The sequence below is a fragment of the Pipistrellus hanaki genome (genome assembly GCF_964339955.1).
Source record: "Pipistrellus hanaki genome assembly, chromosome: 17".
Classification (NCBI taxonomy): domain Eukaryota; kingdom Metazoa; phylum Chordata; class Mammalia; order Chiroptera; family Vespertilionidae; genus Pipistrellus; species Pipistrellus hanaki.
Genome location: NC_140519.1, coordinates 13,310,836 through 13,325,210, shown reverse-complemented (window position 1 = coordinate 13,325,210; position 14,375 = coordinate 13,310,836). Strand labels below are relative to the sequence as shown.

At 38.9% G+C, this 14,375-nt stretch overlaps 1 protein-coding gene and 1 long non-coding RNA gene across 3 annotated transcripts in view; one reads left to right on the top strand and one right to left on the bottom strand.

Moving 5' to 3' along the window:
• Positions 1-4,484, top strand: part of CRISPLD1 (cysteine rich secretory protein LCCL domain containing 1) — a 40,107-nt gene extending 35,623 nt beyond the window's left edge. Inside the window, exons 14-15 of the mRNA XM_084865010.1 lie at positions 930-1,060; positions 4,307-4,484. Coding sequence (XP_084721136.1) covers positions 930-1,060; positions 4,307-4,358 — 183 coding nt within the window. The 3' untranslated portion in view covers positions 4,359-4,484. The remainder of the gene's footprint in view (positions 1-929; positions 1,061-4,306) is intronic.
• Positions 1-14,375, bottom strand: part of LOC311612207 — a 794,730-nt gene that overhangs the window by 413,727 nt on the left and 366,628 nt on the right. The window lies entirely within an intron of this gene.

Genomic DNA, 14,375 nt, shown 5'->3' with positions numbered 1-14,375 from the left:
TTCTTCCTTCCTCTCTGAAATCAATCAATATATATACATACATATATATACATATATATATATATATATATATATATATATTTTTTTTTTTTTAAAGCAAATGTAAAATTTAGAGAAGGCTTCAATGAGCCAGAAAGGAAGAGTTGACTTCTAGAAGTCACTCATTTAAAAAATTTGAAAGTGCTGGATCTGAAACAACAGTTTTCCCCTCCATAGAAATCCCATGCGATTCAGATTAAGTAGCTGACACAATGCAGTGATCGCAGAGCGAGTGGTCCTGGTTCCTCGAGTCAGACGTTCACACGGGGGTGGCCCAAACATTGCATGTCTGGGTGGAGGCTGTGGTTGTTCTTTATATTGGGGGGGGCGGGCGGGGGGAGATTGAGAGGGTCTACTGTTTGGGGCAAATTTTCTCCGAAGACACTATATTATTTAATAGGGGAAACCTCCCCATTTAATATATACCTGTATTTTGGAAAGGGGACCATAGAGATATACAGAGGCATGTTTGAGTTTGTAGGTCAAGCTGAAGATAAACCAGGCACTGGTAATCCAATCTGTGAACATTAGGTCAGAGTGACTCCTGGAGGGACTAGCAAAGGCGGAGAATGGAGAACGATCAATAGGCCCAGAAGAGGTCAAAGGAGCTGATTTGCATTTTAGTGCTTCAACAACAGAGAAGGCCTGCCCTTTGGCCAGGCTTGTGTTCCCTGGCTTAGACAGAGAGAGCATCTCATCTCATCACTGCAGCCACCCTTAAGCTCTGCCCTCAGACTGGCTCCGCAGTGGCTTTAACTCGGTGACTTTTGAACCCTTCCTCTCTGCACAAAGCATCATGGTCCTGCTGCTGCTCACTCAGTCCCGCAGAAGAGGGAGCGGGCGCGTTCCCCTTGGGCTTTCTAACGGCAGGTCTCTCCCTGTCCCCGCAGCTGTCCAGCATCTGCAGAGCCGCGGTGCACGCCGGGGTGGTTCGCAATCACGGTGGCTATGTAGACGTGATGCCCGTGGACAAAAGAAAGGCGTACACGGCTTCTTTCCAGAACGGAATCTTCTCCGAAAGGTACGTTTGCGACCCTGTGTGTAATCTCTCCATCCTTTGGTGCTTGCTTGGCAAGCAGCTCGTTTCTGGGTGGGCATGAGGTGAGTGGCTGAACGGCGTTCCCTTCGCTGATTGCAGGAGGAGGTTCTCCAGGGATGGGAGAGGCCGGAGTACCAGAGGGGCCTGTCTCCTGCAGGCTTTCAAAAATCAAAGGGAAAATCGGATTACAAGTCAGAACTGCCCCTTTGTTAACTGGTCTTCTAAGGAGGAAATGTCTTTCATCCTCTTTTGGATTTTGCAGATTAGGTTTTTCTATGTAATTCTTCCTAGATGAGCTAGGCACTGAGTATCTCTCTAATCCAGTTATCTGACAAAATATTTGACAAAAAAAAAAAAAAAAGAGTCTGATTTTCCCCAGAGCCACATTTTGTTTTTGATTGGATATTGGGTGCCTCCTATGACATAAGTGAACTCTTTCAGGTCATCTGGATGTATCTGGATCATTAGTATATATTTTGGTGGTTTGAGAAAAGTCATGGGGCTTACTTTATGAAGTACTAAAAGTTGAAAGAACAGCCGAACTGGTTTGGCTCAGTGGATGGAGTGTCGGCCTGTGGACTGAAAGGTCCCAGGTTCAATTCCGGTCAGGGGCATGTACCTTGGTTGCGGGCTCATCCCCAGTAGGGGGTATGCAGGAGGCAGCTGATCGATGATTCTCTCTCATCAATGTTTCTAGCTCTCTATCCCTCTCTCTTCCTCTCTGTAAAAAAATCAATAAAATATATTTTTTTAAAAAGTTGAAAGAACCTATAGTGACTTTTCAAATCACTGGTACTTGTGGACGTAATGTGAAATCCCATATATTTTGTATAGAAGCAGAAAACCCTCCAGCTTTTAGATAGGTTCCTTTTTTTTTTTTTTTTTTTTTTTTTTAACTTCTCCCTGTGTCTCATAATGAGGGTAGATACCTAGAGAAACTGATACCTAGAGAAACTTTAAAGGTTCTTTTAAAGGACCCGAAGGGTGTGCCCTGCAGGGCCAGGTTTGCCTTCCACAGAATCATTGAGGTGCTGTCTCCAGGAAAAGACTGATCTTTCAGATGAGACTATGTCAAGGTGACTTCTCTGCAGCCTTGCTTATGGTCTCCTTAAGTCGATTCTTGAGTTATAAGATTCTGATATGTAGTTTTATAAGCTAAGCTGAACAATGTGGTTTCATTATACTCATCATATTACTTCTTTTTTTTTTTTTTTTTTTTTTTTAAATCTTCACCCCAGGATATGTTGTTATGTTGTTGTTGTTGTTATTTAGAAAGATAGGAAGGGAGGGAGAAACATTGATGTGCAAGAGAAACATGGATCAGTTGCCTCCCATACATGCCCCACCCACAACTTAGGTATGTGCCCTGACTGGGAATTGAACCCATAACCTTTTGGTGTATGGGGCAATCCTCCAACCAGCTGAGCTACCAGGCCAGGGCACCTCTCATATTTCTTAAATTTATTTTTAAATAGTAAGACTGAGAATAGTTATTCCTGAGAACCTGCTATGAATTTCCCAGTTCCCCCAGCAGCTCTATGAAGGTGATTCTATCAGCACTAATGTCGGCAGAGTATTAACTGAGGCTCAGAGAGGATATGTGGTATGTCCAAGGCCACATAACTGGTCAGTCTCAGAGTTCAGGTTTACAGTAGATCTGCAAGTTCAGAAATCTGCATTTTCCCAGTGTTATCACCGTGTGCAAAGAAAACACATTCACTTCTAGAACTTAGTCAATCTGTGTCCTCTAACTAAAATGGCTTCCAAGTGGCCATCAGCTTGTGTGGAAAAACCTGGCTCCTACATTTGTGGTGTGTGCACACCTTTTTTTTTTTAATTCTAAAATTCTCCCCTTTCTTATACATGAATAAACATATACAAAGAATTCTACTTTCTCTCCCTCTTAGCATTTATTGTGTTGGTCTCCAAAGTCCTTTTTATCATTAAGAAAGGAAAACTAGATGCTTAAAAAAGTTGTGTAAATATTGTCACTTAAAAAAATCCTGTATACAATCAGACTTCAAAATTATACATTTGATTAGAATAAATAATGATTAATGGCATTATTAATCTGTTTTAAACTTTAGGCATTTAAACAAACCGTCTCTTGATTGATATTGGCAAATAAAATATATGTAATTTAAGAAAGAATAAAATGCATGATTCTGTATCGCTTTTCACTTGTCTTAAAATATTTCCAAAATGAGATTGAGTGGGGTGTGTGTGTGTGTGTGTGTGTGTGTATGTGTGTTTCATTTTAATGAAAAAATTCCTAGGACCTTCCAAATTTGACCATTAAATTTTCTTACTGAGAGTTTTCTTGAAACTATAGATGTTAAAAAATCTTGATGAATATGATAGCCATAAAATTTAAATTTTGTCAGACTTTGGAAATGATAATGCTAGGGCTCCAGAGTATTGCTTCACCATCTTTTTAACTTGCCATTCCTATCTGACCTGGTCAGTCAGGCGGTGAAGCTGCATCTCATAACAGCATCTTGATATTCCCCCAGGGAAACGCACTGCAGCTGCTAACTGCTTTGTTGGAAACAGAAGTGGTAAATCTATGAACACATGATCTGGAATCAGTGAAGGTTGATATAAAATACTATTATTACTACTGTGCACCTTAAGTTTCTTTAGTGAGCTTGCAACTCAGCATAGAACCAATTGTATCATCATTCTAAAGGTTGTATTGATCATGTAGGTGCAAACCTACAGAACCCATGCCAGAGACAAAAACAAACAAACAACAAACAAACCACAAAACAAAAACAAATTATGGAATAAGAGTCTTCAGCAGAAGACTATAAAATGTCTCACTTCCTGCTTGGCCTGTATAGCTCAGTTGGTTGGGCATTTCCTGGGCACCAAAAGGTTGCCGGTAGGATTCCCAGTCTGGGCTGTAGACTCCATCCCCAGTAGAGTGTTTGCAGGAAGTAGCTGAATGATGCCTGTCTGTCTCTCTCTCTCTCTCTCTCTCTCTCTCTCTCTCTCTCTCTCTCTCTTCCTTTCTCTCTAAAAATAAAAGTATATATTTTTAAAATTTAAAAAAAAAGAATTATGTCATCCTCATTCTAGCTTTCCAATAACTATAAATCACAGCCGCCTAAGACAGGTGACCATCTGGCCTCCTAGGGTGGCTTACTGGACTGTCATAAGAAAGCATGATTTATTGGAGGGATTATATGTAGAGGTGACATCAATGTACTGTTTATATTTTTGCAGTTTACAGAATCCCCCAGGAGGAAAAGCATTCAGGGTATTTGCTGTTGTGTGAGATGGAATACCTGGAAGAGGAGCATGAAGACTATTCCAAATACCATATTTCTGAGTGTATAAAACTGTAACATTCTGTACAGAAGGTCGCAACTATTTTCAGCTCCCCCCCCCCCAAAAAAAAAAAGCCAAATGCATATAACTCTTGATACACAAAGTCTGTAAAATAAAACATGGGACATTATTAGCTTTGGAAAAAGTAATGGATATGTAATGGTTTTAGAAATCCTGTGTTAAATATTGCTATATTTTCTTAGCAGTTATTTCTACAGTTAATTACATAGTCATGGTTGTTCTACATTTTATATGTTATATTATATGGTGCTTTGTATATGCCACTAATAAAATGAATCTAAACATTGAATGTGAATGGCCCTCAGACAATCATCTGGTACATTTTTAAAACCAATAGTGACAAAAATAATAACTCTAAAAATGAAAGAAACTGTTATTACATTTCTCCCCAGTTTGATACTATGCCATAAACTACTCCAAATAATCTCAAATTATTTTCCACTTAGTGCCTGTATAGTTCTCTTCTTCTGTTAAGTTTAGGCATATAGGATATTAAGTCCTGGTGCTATACTTCTTGTTTGTATAAAACAAATTCTTAATATCCACATAGATCTGTTATACTGTTTGATTCCCTGGGAATGGCTTTTGTAGTAAATACAATGAAGTCAGAGCGATGCTGGAAAGCATTCTTTGTGGTCACACAGTAAACAAAGGGGTAAGCATGGGTAGCCAGAGCTTTTTGTGTGCTGTTCTCACTGACGTCACATTTTCTTTTGTGTCCTGGCAAATACTCCTGCGGGCCAGGAAGTATCATAGCAAAATGTTGAACGAAGATGAACTAATGTATTGCATCACCATTGCCACTGATTTTCGTAATGGTACATGGCTGTGTGTATAAATGTTGCCATATTATGGTGCCTATAATGGTGATATGTTTGTTTCTATGAAAAATGTATTGTGCTTTGAGACTAAAAATCTGTAAAATGTTAATTTTGGTATTTTTTTTTTCTGCTGGTGAATTTACTCTTTCCCTGTACACATATTAAAATAATCATGTTTCAAAGTATTATTTTCAGCCTTTGGCATCCTTATTTTCATTTAGAAATCATTTTAAAATCTTCAAAATTGTTATCTTTTAAATTTGGGATATTGACATTAGTATAAATAATATCATTTATACCAAAAGTCTGCAAAGGCAACCTGAGTAGGTATTGGTATGTGAAAGGAGAGATGATCATAAGTTTAAAAATATTCTATTAAGGGAAAATTTGAATAAAATGAGGGAAATGAATTTCTAAACTAGAATAAAATAATCTGGAAGATAGAAAGTGATTGTCAAAGAATGGACAAGACAATAGATACTCTATAAATATTTTTAGAAAGTAAATGAGTAGGTGTTTAGGAGCAGAAAATAGATATAAATTACACGAGTCAGGGAAAGTAAGAAAGATGGATAAAACAAGATAAAGGAGGACCTCGTATACACAGCTGCTCAAGAGAAATTGTGACAATAATGAACATCAAGACCAGTTATCAAATATGGGCTGGGAATTGAATGGTTCAAAATATAGGTGATCAAAACTTAAGCACTTACATATTAAACATTTCAAAACTTAAAGCAAATTTGGTGGGGAAAATTTTCCCAAATGACTCATTACACCTTCTGGAATAGCATGATTGAAGATCTAATCTTTAGCTGGATTCATCTATTTCTCACTTCTCCCCATCAGTTCAGCCAGGATTTTAGTATTGTCCCCAGTTCAGATATTTATCATCAATTTCCTATACTATTTCAATGTTTCCACTAGAGCCCCCTCATTTTGTTCAATTCCATTTCTTTTTAATGCATTCTTATTTTTTTCAATGGAATCACTCTTCTATAAGTGGCCATCATTTAAGAAACCAAATCATCTTATAAAAGCACTAGAGGCCCGATGCATGAAATTCGTGCAAGAGTGGGCCTTCCTTCCCCTGGCTGCTGGTACCGGCTTCCCCTGGCACCTGGGACCCTGGCTTCCCTCAGAGCCTCGGCTTCGTCCTGCAGGATATCTGGAAGGACATCTGGACTAATTAGTATATTATACATTTTACTACAGATTTAAAGACCTCTGTAGTCTTGTTCCATATTGATTTTCTATGCTCTTCCACACACTGGTATTGAGTGAGCTGCTCAACTTTCAATGCTTCAATTACCTCATCTGAAAAATGGGACAAATAATACCTCTAGGAATTGCTCTAAGAATCAATTGAGATATTACGTGTCATGTACTTAAAAGAACATCAGAGTATGTGATCAACTTGTGTTATTTTTTTTTATTAATAACATAGTGATTATTTTTGTTGTTATTTACCATGGGGAAACTATGCATCTATTATACTACACTGCTTATCCTTCAGCACTTAAGTAAATGTAGAATCCTCCAGGGAGTTCCCTGCACTTATCCAGCTGACTGCCAAGGCCTCAGGCAGTAGACACCCTGAGGTCGCCATGACAAAAAGGTCACAGAGGGTCAAGACACTGCCTCTGGTTGAAGCAGGTGCTGTGGGAGCAAAGGGACCAAATAAAAAAGGTTACATACAACAGCCATCTAACTCCACACGTGGTATGCAAATTAGTCATTGTTCAATCCAAATTTAGTGCTGGTATGCCCCATTTTAATCAGACATCCCCAAATAAACTCACCATGTTGATCATTCAGTTTACTACAAAAAGAATGCACAAAGATTCTTGAAATAAGACAAATATCTTACACCTCATAGTATGAAATGTTTCAACATCATTAAAGATAATCTATCAGTAAAGGAAGTTGATATTAGCAAAATCTAATATACCCAATTCAAAATGTCATTCAGAAATGCATCTACTATGTGAAATCAAAATGTGGGATCTAGGGTTTGGAAAAAGCAGCTTTACTCCACTCTACCTGCTCATCCCCTCAGCTTTATGCTTTGCACAAAAGTCTCAATAAAGAGATGGAGCAGAAGGAAAAGTAATGCCTCATGGCACTGAAATTTATCTGTTTCTTCAACACATATTTATAAAAGTTGCAATACCTTTGTGCCTGTATTATAGACACACAATTCAGCTCTGTCCCCATCTTCAAAGGGCTTAAAGTCTCTGTGAGTTCCCGGTAAGGTAAACCTGTAAACAGCCAAAGCAGGAGCAGGTTCTAATACAATTCTTATAAAAATTACTGAGTAAAGAACTGTCCTCACTCTCCCTCTAGAACAAGAATTAAAAGGAGCAAATAAATATAATGAATGAATCCGAACTCCTCTGGGGACCCCAACCCTCAGGGACTAACACAGGTTTGGTGAGGCCTAAAGTTTACTGAACCTGAAGGACTAATTTTAGTGGGGGCGGGTAAATAAGGTTCAAAAATGACTTTATTTAGAATCAGAAAATAAATTACAAATAACTAGGCTTGGAGAATCCGTCCCTTTCTCTTTAAAATCATTTCAGGCCGGTTATCCCAAATGCTGCTGGTAGCAACTTGCTTGCTCTCTCCCCCAGAACAGATCCAGCCCTCACAGGGGCTCTGAAGCTTCCTTAGCTTCACCATAAAAATAAAAAATAAAATAAAAAACATTTCAACAACACTCCTTTCTGGACAAAATTCTTTCTTTTTAATTTTTTAAATTTTATCAAAGTAGTAAATACATAGGTCATAATATAATATATCTTTTTTCCCCTAATAGGTGTGTAGTGTAGTGGTATATCATTGTTGTTTTTATTCTATTGTTGACACTATTATAGATGTCTCCCTTTCCCCCCCTTTACTCTCCTCTACCCTACCCCCCCACCTCTGGACATCACCATACTTTTGTCTATGTCCATCCTCCTCCCCTGTGACCTCTGTCAGTCCCTCCCATCCTATATAATAAAAGACTAATATGCAAATTAATCAAATGGTGGAACAGTCAGCACAGTAAAAAATATATTTGACAATTATGTTTTAATGAGAAGGAAAGTTTTTAGTAATCATTGAAAATGCTGTTTTCATCATTTAATGGCCTAGTGAGAAGATGTTTGCTTATCGGCATTGTTTTACACTCTGATTATGTTGTGGAACGTGACATGGGGATTGATGATAAAAGGAAAAGAGCACTGCATCTAATTGCCGAGCACAAGAACAGAGTTCTAAAGAGTTTGCCTGCCTTTTAAAAATCTCAGACCGATATAATTTACCCTCTAATTCCAACAAATTAGTGAAAGAGGATCCGATTATTTGGCTAAACTATTTCTTCAACTCTTGAATATTATGGTGCCAGGGTTGAAGTATCACTTCAGATAAGTATTTTAAATGAACCAAAACAATGCAATTCTTTGTGCAATAAATTAGCTTAATTTCAAAATTTGGAGCTTGTTATGTTTGCCAAGGATAACTGGTTCTTTGCTTAGCCCACTGTGCTCTTTAAAAGAATTTACATTTCTTTGAAAAATATTAGAAATCCTAAAAATGTTCAAGGTTTCAAAATATAGTATTGAATAGAAAAGTATACATTATAGTATTCCAACTGTAACAAATTAGGAGAGAAAAACTTTTGGAGAATTCTGCTTTGTTCACTGGGTTATTTCCTGAGCTCAGGAAATGGCTCCCTTCGTCCGCAGACCGCTGGTTTCCCAGGTCTTAGACGTTTACTTGAGTGAACAGGCTGGTGCTAAGCAAACACTGAGAGTGACCCATGAACATGTCGGACCCTAGCAGGCCCTGCAGGCCATTCTCCTGGGGTCCATGGTCTCCCCACATATTCTTGTATGGAGTGGGGAAGGTCCTTCGGGCCATTCTCCTATTGGCCTGCGCACGGAGCCACCCAGGGCCGGTCTGGCACGGGATTGGCTGGTGTCCCCATCCCACGTGGCTTCGTCCCGCCTGGGAGTTCCCGCGAGAACTGCTCTGCAGCAGGAAGACCTTGGCATCCGGGCATTCCGGAGGCGTCCCCACCTGTGGCCCCGCCTGCGCCTGCACCTGCCTGGCTCCCACCTGCAGCAGCAGGACACGCAGGCGCAGGTCAGCAGTTCTTGCCAGCCGCACCCCAGCTCCAGCCTCGAGGCCTGAGCGGACCGAGGCTGACCCAGCCCCGCGGGCCGCGTCCTGGGACCAAGCGGTCCCCCCTTAGGATGTGGAGTCGGGGAGGTCGCTGGAGCCATTGCCTTGGCGTCCGGTGCAAGGAAGACACCCATGGTCTCTGGGGGTTTCAGCTCTCCCAGGTGTCTCTCTAACGGGTGGACTTCCCGGCAGACCCTGCCTCGGATGGCGGGACTAAGGAGAGCTGGCTTTAGGGGTACAGGCGCCTCTCTTATGGGGTACAAGCTGGACCTGGGCACCGTGGTGTGTGCCTCTGAAGTCCCAGCCTGTGGCCCTGTCTACCCCTCCACCGACCACACCGGCTGGACCTCCCAGTAAGAAAGATGAGCCAAACCCTGTCTTTGCACTTAGCTGAGAGGTGAGTGTTCATCTGTAGCTGCTAAGTCCAAATAACCTTTACTTTAACTTGAAGAATTCCACCAGAAATCTTTCATTGACTTCAATTATCATACAGGAGAGGAAGAGGAGAATTGGCCACTTGTTACTGCTTAATAAGAAAACATTTGCTCCCACGTGGCTTATTGCTCTGGCGCTGCTGAGATGTTCAATGGGAGGAAATATTTATGATAATAGTATCCAGAACAGATGTGCTGGAAATTGTCCCGTAACTTTGATACGGTTTTAATCAACAAAAAAACAAAAGTTTAGGCTCCTCTGAGAACCATGGTTGGACAGCTCCTGCATTTTTTTTTTTGTGTGAACTGATGTATGTGCATAAATTTACATTTTTCACAGATTGATAGTGTGTTAGAAAAAAATGTTCGTTGAACCACCATTCATCCTGCCTGTTTGCAGATGCGGGGGGGGGGGGGGGGGGGGGGGGGGAGGAGGAATATGAACTGACTTGGCCAAAGTCAGAAAGAGCTGTGACTGATTTTAAATAAGGTCTTCAGATGTCCGATAATATTTTCTATGTTTCCCTGAGATAAAGCCAGAATAAGAGCACAAACTGAATGTTAGAGTCCTGTTGCCTAAATACCTTTAATACATCCTCACAAACTTCAGACTGTATCAAAAGCTAGTGATTATATTACACTCTACACATATGAGCATCATGCTGATAGAAATAACCATAAGTAGGTAGTTTGCATTAATTTAAAAGCATATTTGTTTGTTGCATCAGAACTTTTTTTAAAACTGATTTGAGAGAGTAAGTCTAGAGCGGGGAGAGAGAGATAGAAGCATCAATGATGAGAAAAGAATCATTGCTTAGATGCCTCCTGCATGCCATTTACTTGGGATTGACCCCACAACCCTGATTCATGGCTGTTCTCAACTATTGAGGCACACCAGCCGGGCAGAACTTATTTTTTAAAAATTAAAAAAAAAAACCACCATACATTTCAACATATATTCTCTGAGACATTAAAAAGGTATCGGACAGCTGGTATTTCTGTGTGAAATCCTCAGAAGTCTATCAAATGTCTTTAAAAATAGTACTGATAATAGAAATTGCCTTTTAGTGCTATTTGGCACCAGGCACTATCTGAGCAGTTTATAATCACACAATTCACACTATACGGTGAGGAGAGTACTGTTATTATGGTGTTCATTTTATAGATGACAAGAGGAGTTCAGTTACTTCCTCAGAATCACCTGGAAAATAACTATTGGAACCAGGATTAGAACTCTTAAAATATGACTCGAGAGTCTTTGCTTTTATTATCCCTGTCCCACAGCCAGCATTTGTCTTATTTGGTATATAGGGCGTCTAATTTTGGTATGCGCATATACTTTTCAGAATTTATCAAAAAGCAAATGCCCAGAAGTCATCGATGTGAAGGAGCTTCTAATAACCAGGCAGACAAGCTCTCCACCAGGCTGCTGAGAGACCTCACCTGGAAGAGGTAAGTGCCCTACGTGATACCGTAGCATCTTGGTTATATTTGCTGTCTTTCTTTCCCACACCTCAGCCTCTGGTCAGTGGTAGGGGACATGCCCCCATGCAAACCTGTCAAAGCATTGCCCAATGAAGCTTGGGTGTGCTTCTGCCATCTTGTGCTTATATACCTTCCTTTGATCGGCTCTGAAATTCTTTGTTCCCCCTACCCTTGGTCTATATTTTCTATTTGTCTGTCTGTTTGTTTTTCTTTATTTCTGCTTTCTTGTCTTCTTTGGATGAATCGGGTATATTTCATTATTCCATTCTTCTCCATTAACATTTTCACTTTGTATTCTTTCAGTTTTCTTACAGTGGTGATTTCCAGAAACTGTACTATGCATTTTTAACATATCACTGTCCACCTTAAATTAGCACATTTGTTGCTTCTCAGTGCAAGCACCTTCGAACAGTTCAACTCCATTTATCCCACTCCTGCTTTTTGTGCTCGTGTTGACATAATTTTACTTCTGCCTTACAAGACAATATTGTTCATTGACATAGTCAATGTTCACGTACATTTACCTTTCCAATGTTTGTCTTTATTTCTGAAGTTCTGTTTCTAGAGTGTCATCTTTACTTAATATGAGGGATTAGCTTACAATATGCATGGAGTGCAGGCCAACTGATTGTGTATTGCTCAACTTTTCTTTTTTGTGCATTTGGTAGATCTTGACCTTCATTTTTGGAAGGTATTTTACTAGAGAGATAATTATGCCTTTTCTTTTTGATCACTTTAAAGATACCCCATTGTCTTTCACCTCCCAAGTAAGGATGACCCTTAAGATGTAAGTTTTTGCCCCTCCTACATGGCTCAGTGGTTGAGTGTAGACTTATGAACCAGGAAGTCACAGTTCAATTCCCTGTCAGGGCACATGCCTGGGTTACAGACCCTATCCCAGTAGGGGGCTAGCAGGAGGCAGCCAATCAATGATTCTTTCTCGTACTTGATGTTTCTATCTCACTCTTCTTCTCTGAAATCAATTTAAAAAAATATATATCAATATATATATACATTAAAATAAAGATGTAAGTTTTATTTTTTGCTTTTTTGAAAGCAACATGTGATTTTCTTTGGCTATTTTTAAATTTTTCTGTATATAAAAAGTAACTGGTATATAAAAAATACAAATCACCTGTATATTTCTCTCTTTTATTTTTCTTTTATTTTTTTCTTCTCTTTTTGCATGCCTCATATGTTTGGATTGGATGAAAATTATATAAATCCCAAATGATACTATCTTCCTAAATTTTCTTTTGGAACACCAGAGCACTGGTCCTTTAAGGCTAGCTTTCAGTGGTCCTTAGGCTTACTGATTTTAGTTTTGTCTTTATTTCCAAAGTGCGATCTCACTGTTAGAGCATAGCCCTTCTGGGGTCTCAGATAAAAGCCTTCGGCACTTAGCAAAGCCACCCCACCTTGGCAGAGTGAAGGCCAGCCTTTCTTTCTCTCAATGCCTTGTGGCTGCTGCCATCTCTGGTTTAGCACTCTAAACTCCCAGATGCTAATTCTACTAAGTTGTTTAAATGTTTTTTTGAGTCTTTCCTGTAAGTGCAGTTTAGGATAGAAGTCAGCCAGTGATTTAGGGGAAAGTTGTGTACAAACTGTTGAACTCCATCTCTGAGGTTTCCTCCTTTCCTGGTGATTGCCAGAAGGGCAGCCCCAGATCTGGCCTCCTGTCTCAGCTCAGTAAGGCTTTACACTTCTTGCTGTTTCCTTTCTCTGATATTTGGAAAATGGTTTCAGTGAAGTCTTTCCTTCCAGAAAAAAATGTGAATTTCTCATGACATACTTCCCTTCTCTCAAGGATTTTAGCCCTTCAAGCCCTGCCTATACTGGATGCTTTCCAAAACCTTTAAATCTATGTTTTATACATTTTTTCCAGCTTTTTCATTGTTTTCGACTGGAGGATTAGTTTAAAATCAAGCAAGCTATTTTAATATGGATGGAATCAGAAGGCTACAGATGTTTATTGTTACAAATAGTATTTTATTCAGAAAGCCTAACACAATCCATGATAACAATTTTAAAAATTCAGAAATTAATAAGATATATGATGAAAAGTATACTAACATGACTCCAGTTATTCTTTTTTTAAAAAATATATTTTTATTGACTTTTTACAGAGAGGAAGAGAGAGAGATAGAGAGTTAGAAACATCGGTGAGAGAGAATCATAGACCAGCTGCCTCTTGCACACCCCTACTGCTCACAACCAAGGTACATGCCCTTGACCGGAATCGAACCTGGGGCCTTTCAGTCCGCAGACCGACGCTCTATCCACTGACCCAAGCCGGTTTCAGCTCCAGTTATTCTTTATAATTCAACTAAGCTTTGTTATACATTTATAATCACAGATAGGCATGTTTGCATGTATTTATGAATTTGTGCATACATGCGTGTGAACTCATTAACTATTATACCACTCTAAGAAATTAACACTATTTTATTAATTTAAAACACTTTCACCACTCTTTCTTTTTATTTTTAACTTTTGTATATTGATATTAAATTTATCAAATATTTTTCTTAGTTATTTCTGAATTTTGTGGCATCTCACTTAGAAGGGCCATTCTTTCTTCAAGCATATGTTTTTTTTTTTAAAAAAAATCTTCAATGTTTTCTTGAAGCCCTTGAAGATTTTCATGTATTGTGTTTAAATGTTGGATCAATCAACCATTTATTTTAGTATAAGGACAGGAAGGAGAAATCTAACTATATTTCTCTAAATGGCTATTCATTCTTTTCTAATACTTTTTTTTTTTTTAAATTCATCTTTCCCAAATAAAATTGAAAGTGATGCTGTATTTGAACTAAATTTTTATACATAGTACTTGATATGAATGTCAGCTCTGTTTTCAGATCTATTGATCTAGAAATCTATCAGCCAGTACTAACATATTTTATTTATTCGCTTTGTAATATATTTCAGTATTTTGTGTCTGACGACTGATGTTTTTTTAAAAAAATTTCCAGCTAGTCTCACATGTTTAAATTTTGATAAGAACTGTAAAATGTCATTATTTTGTCTGCT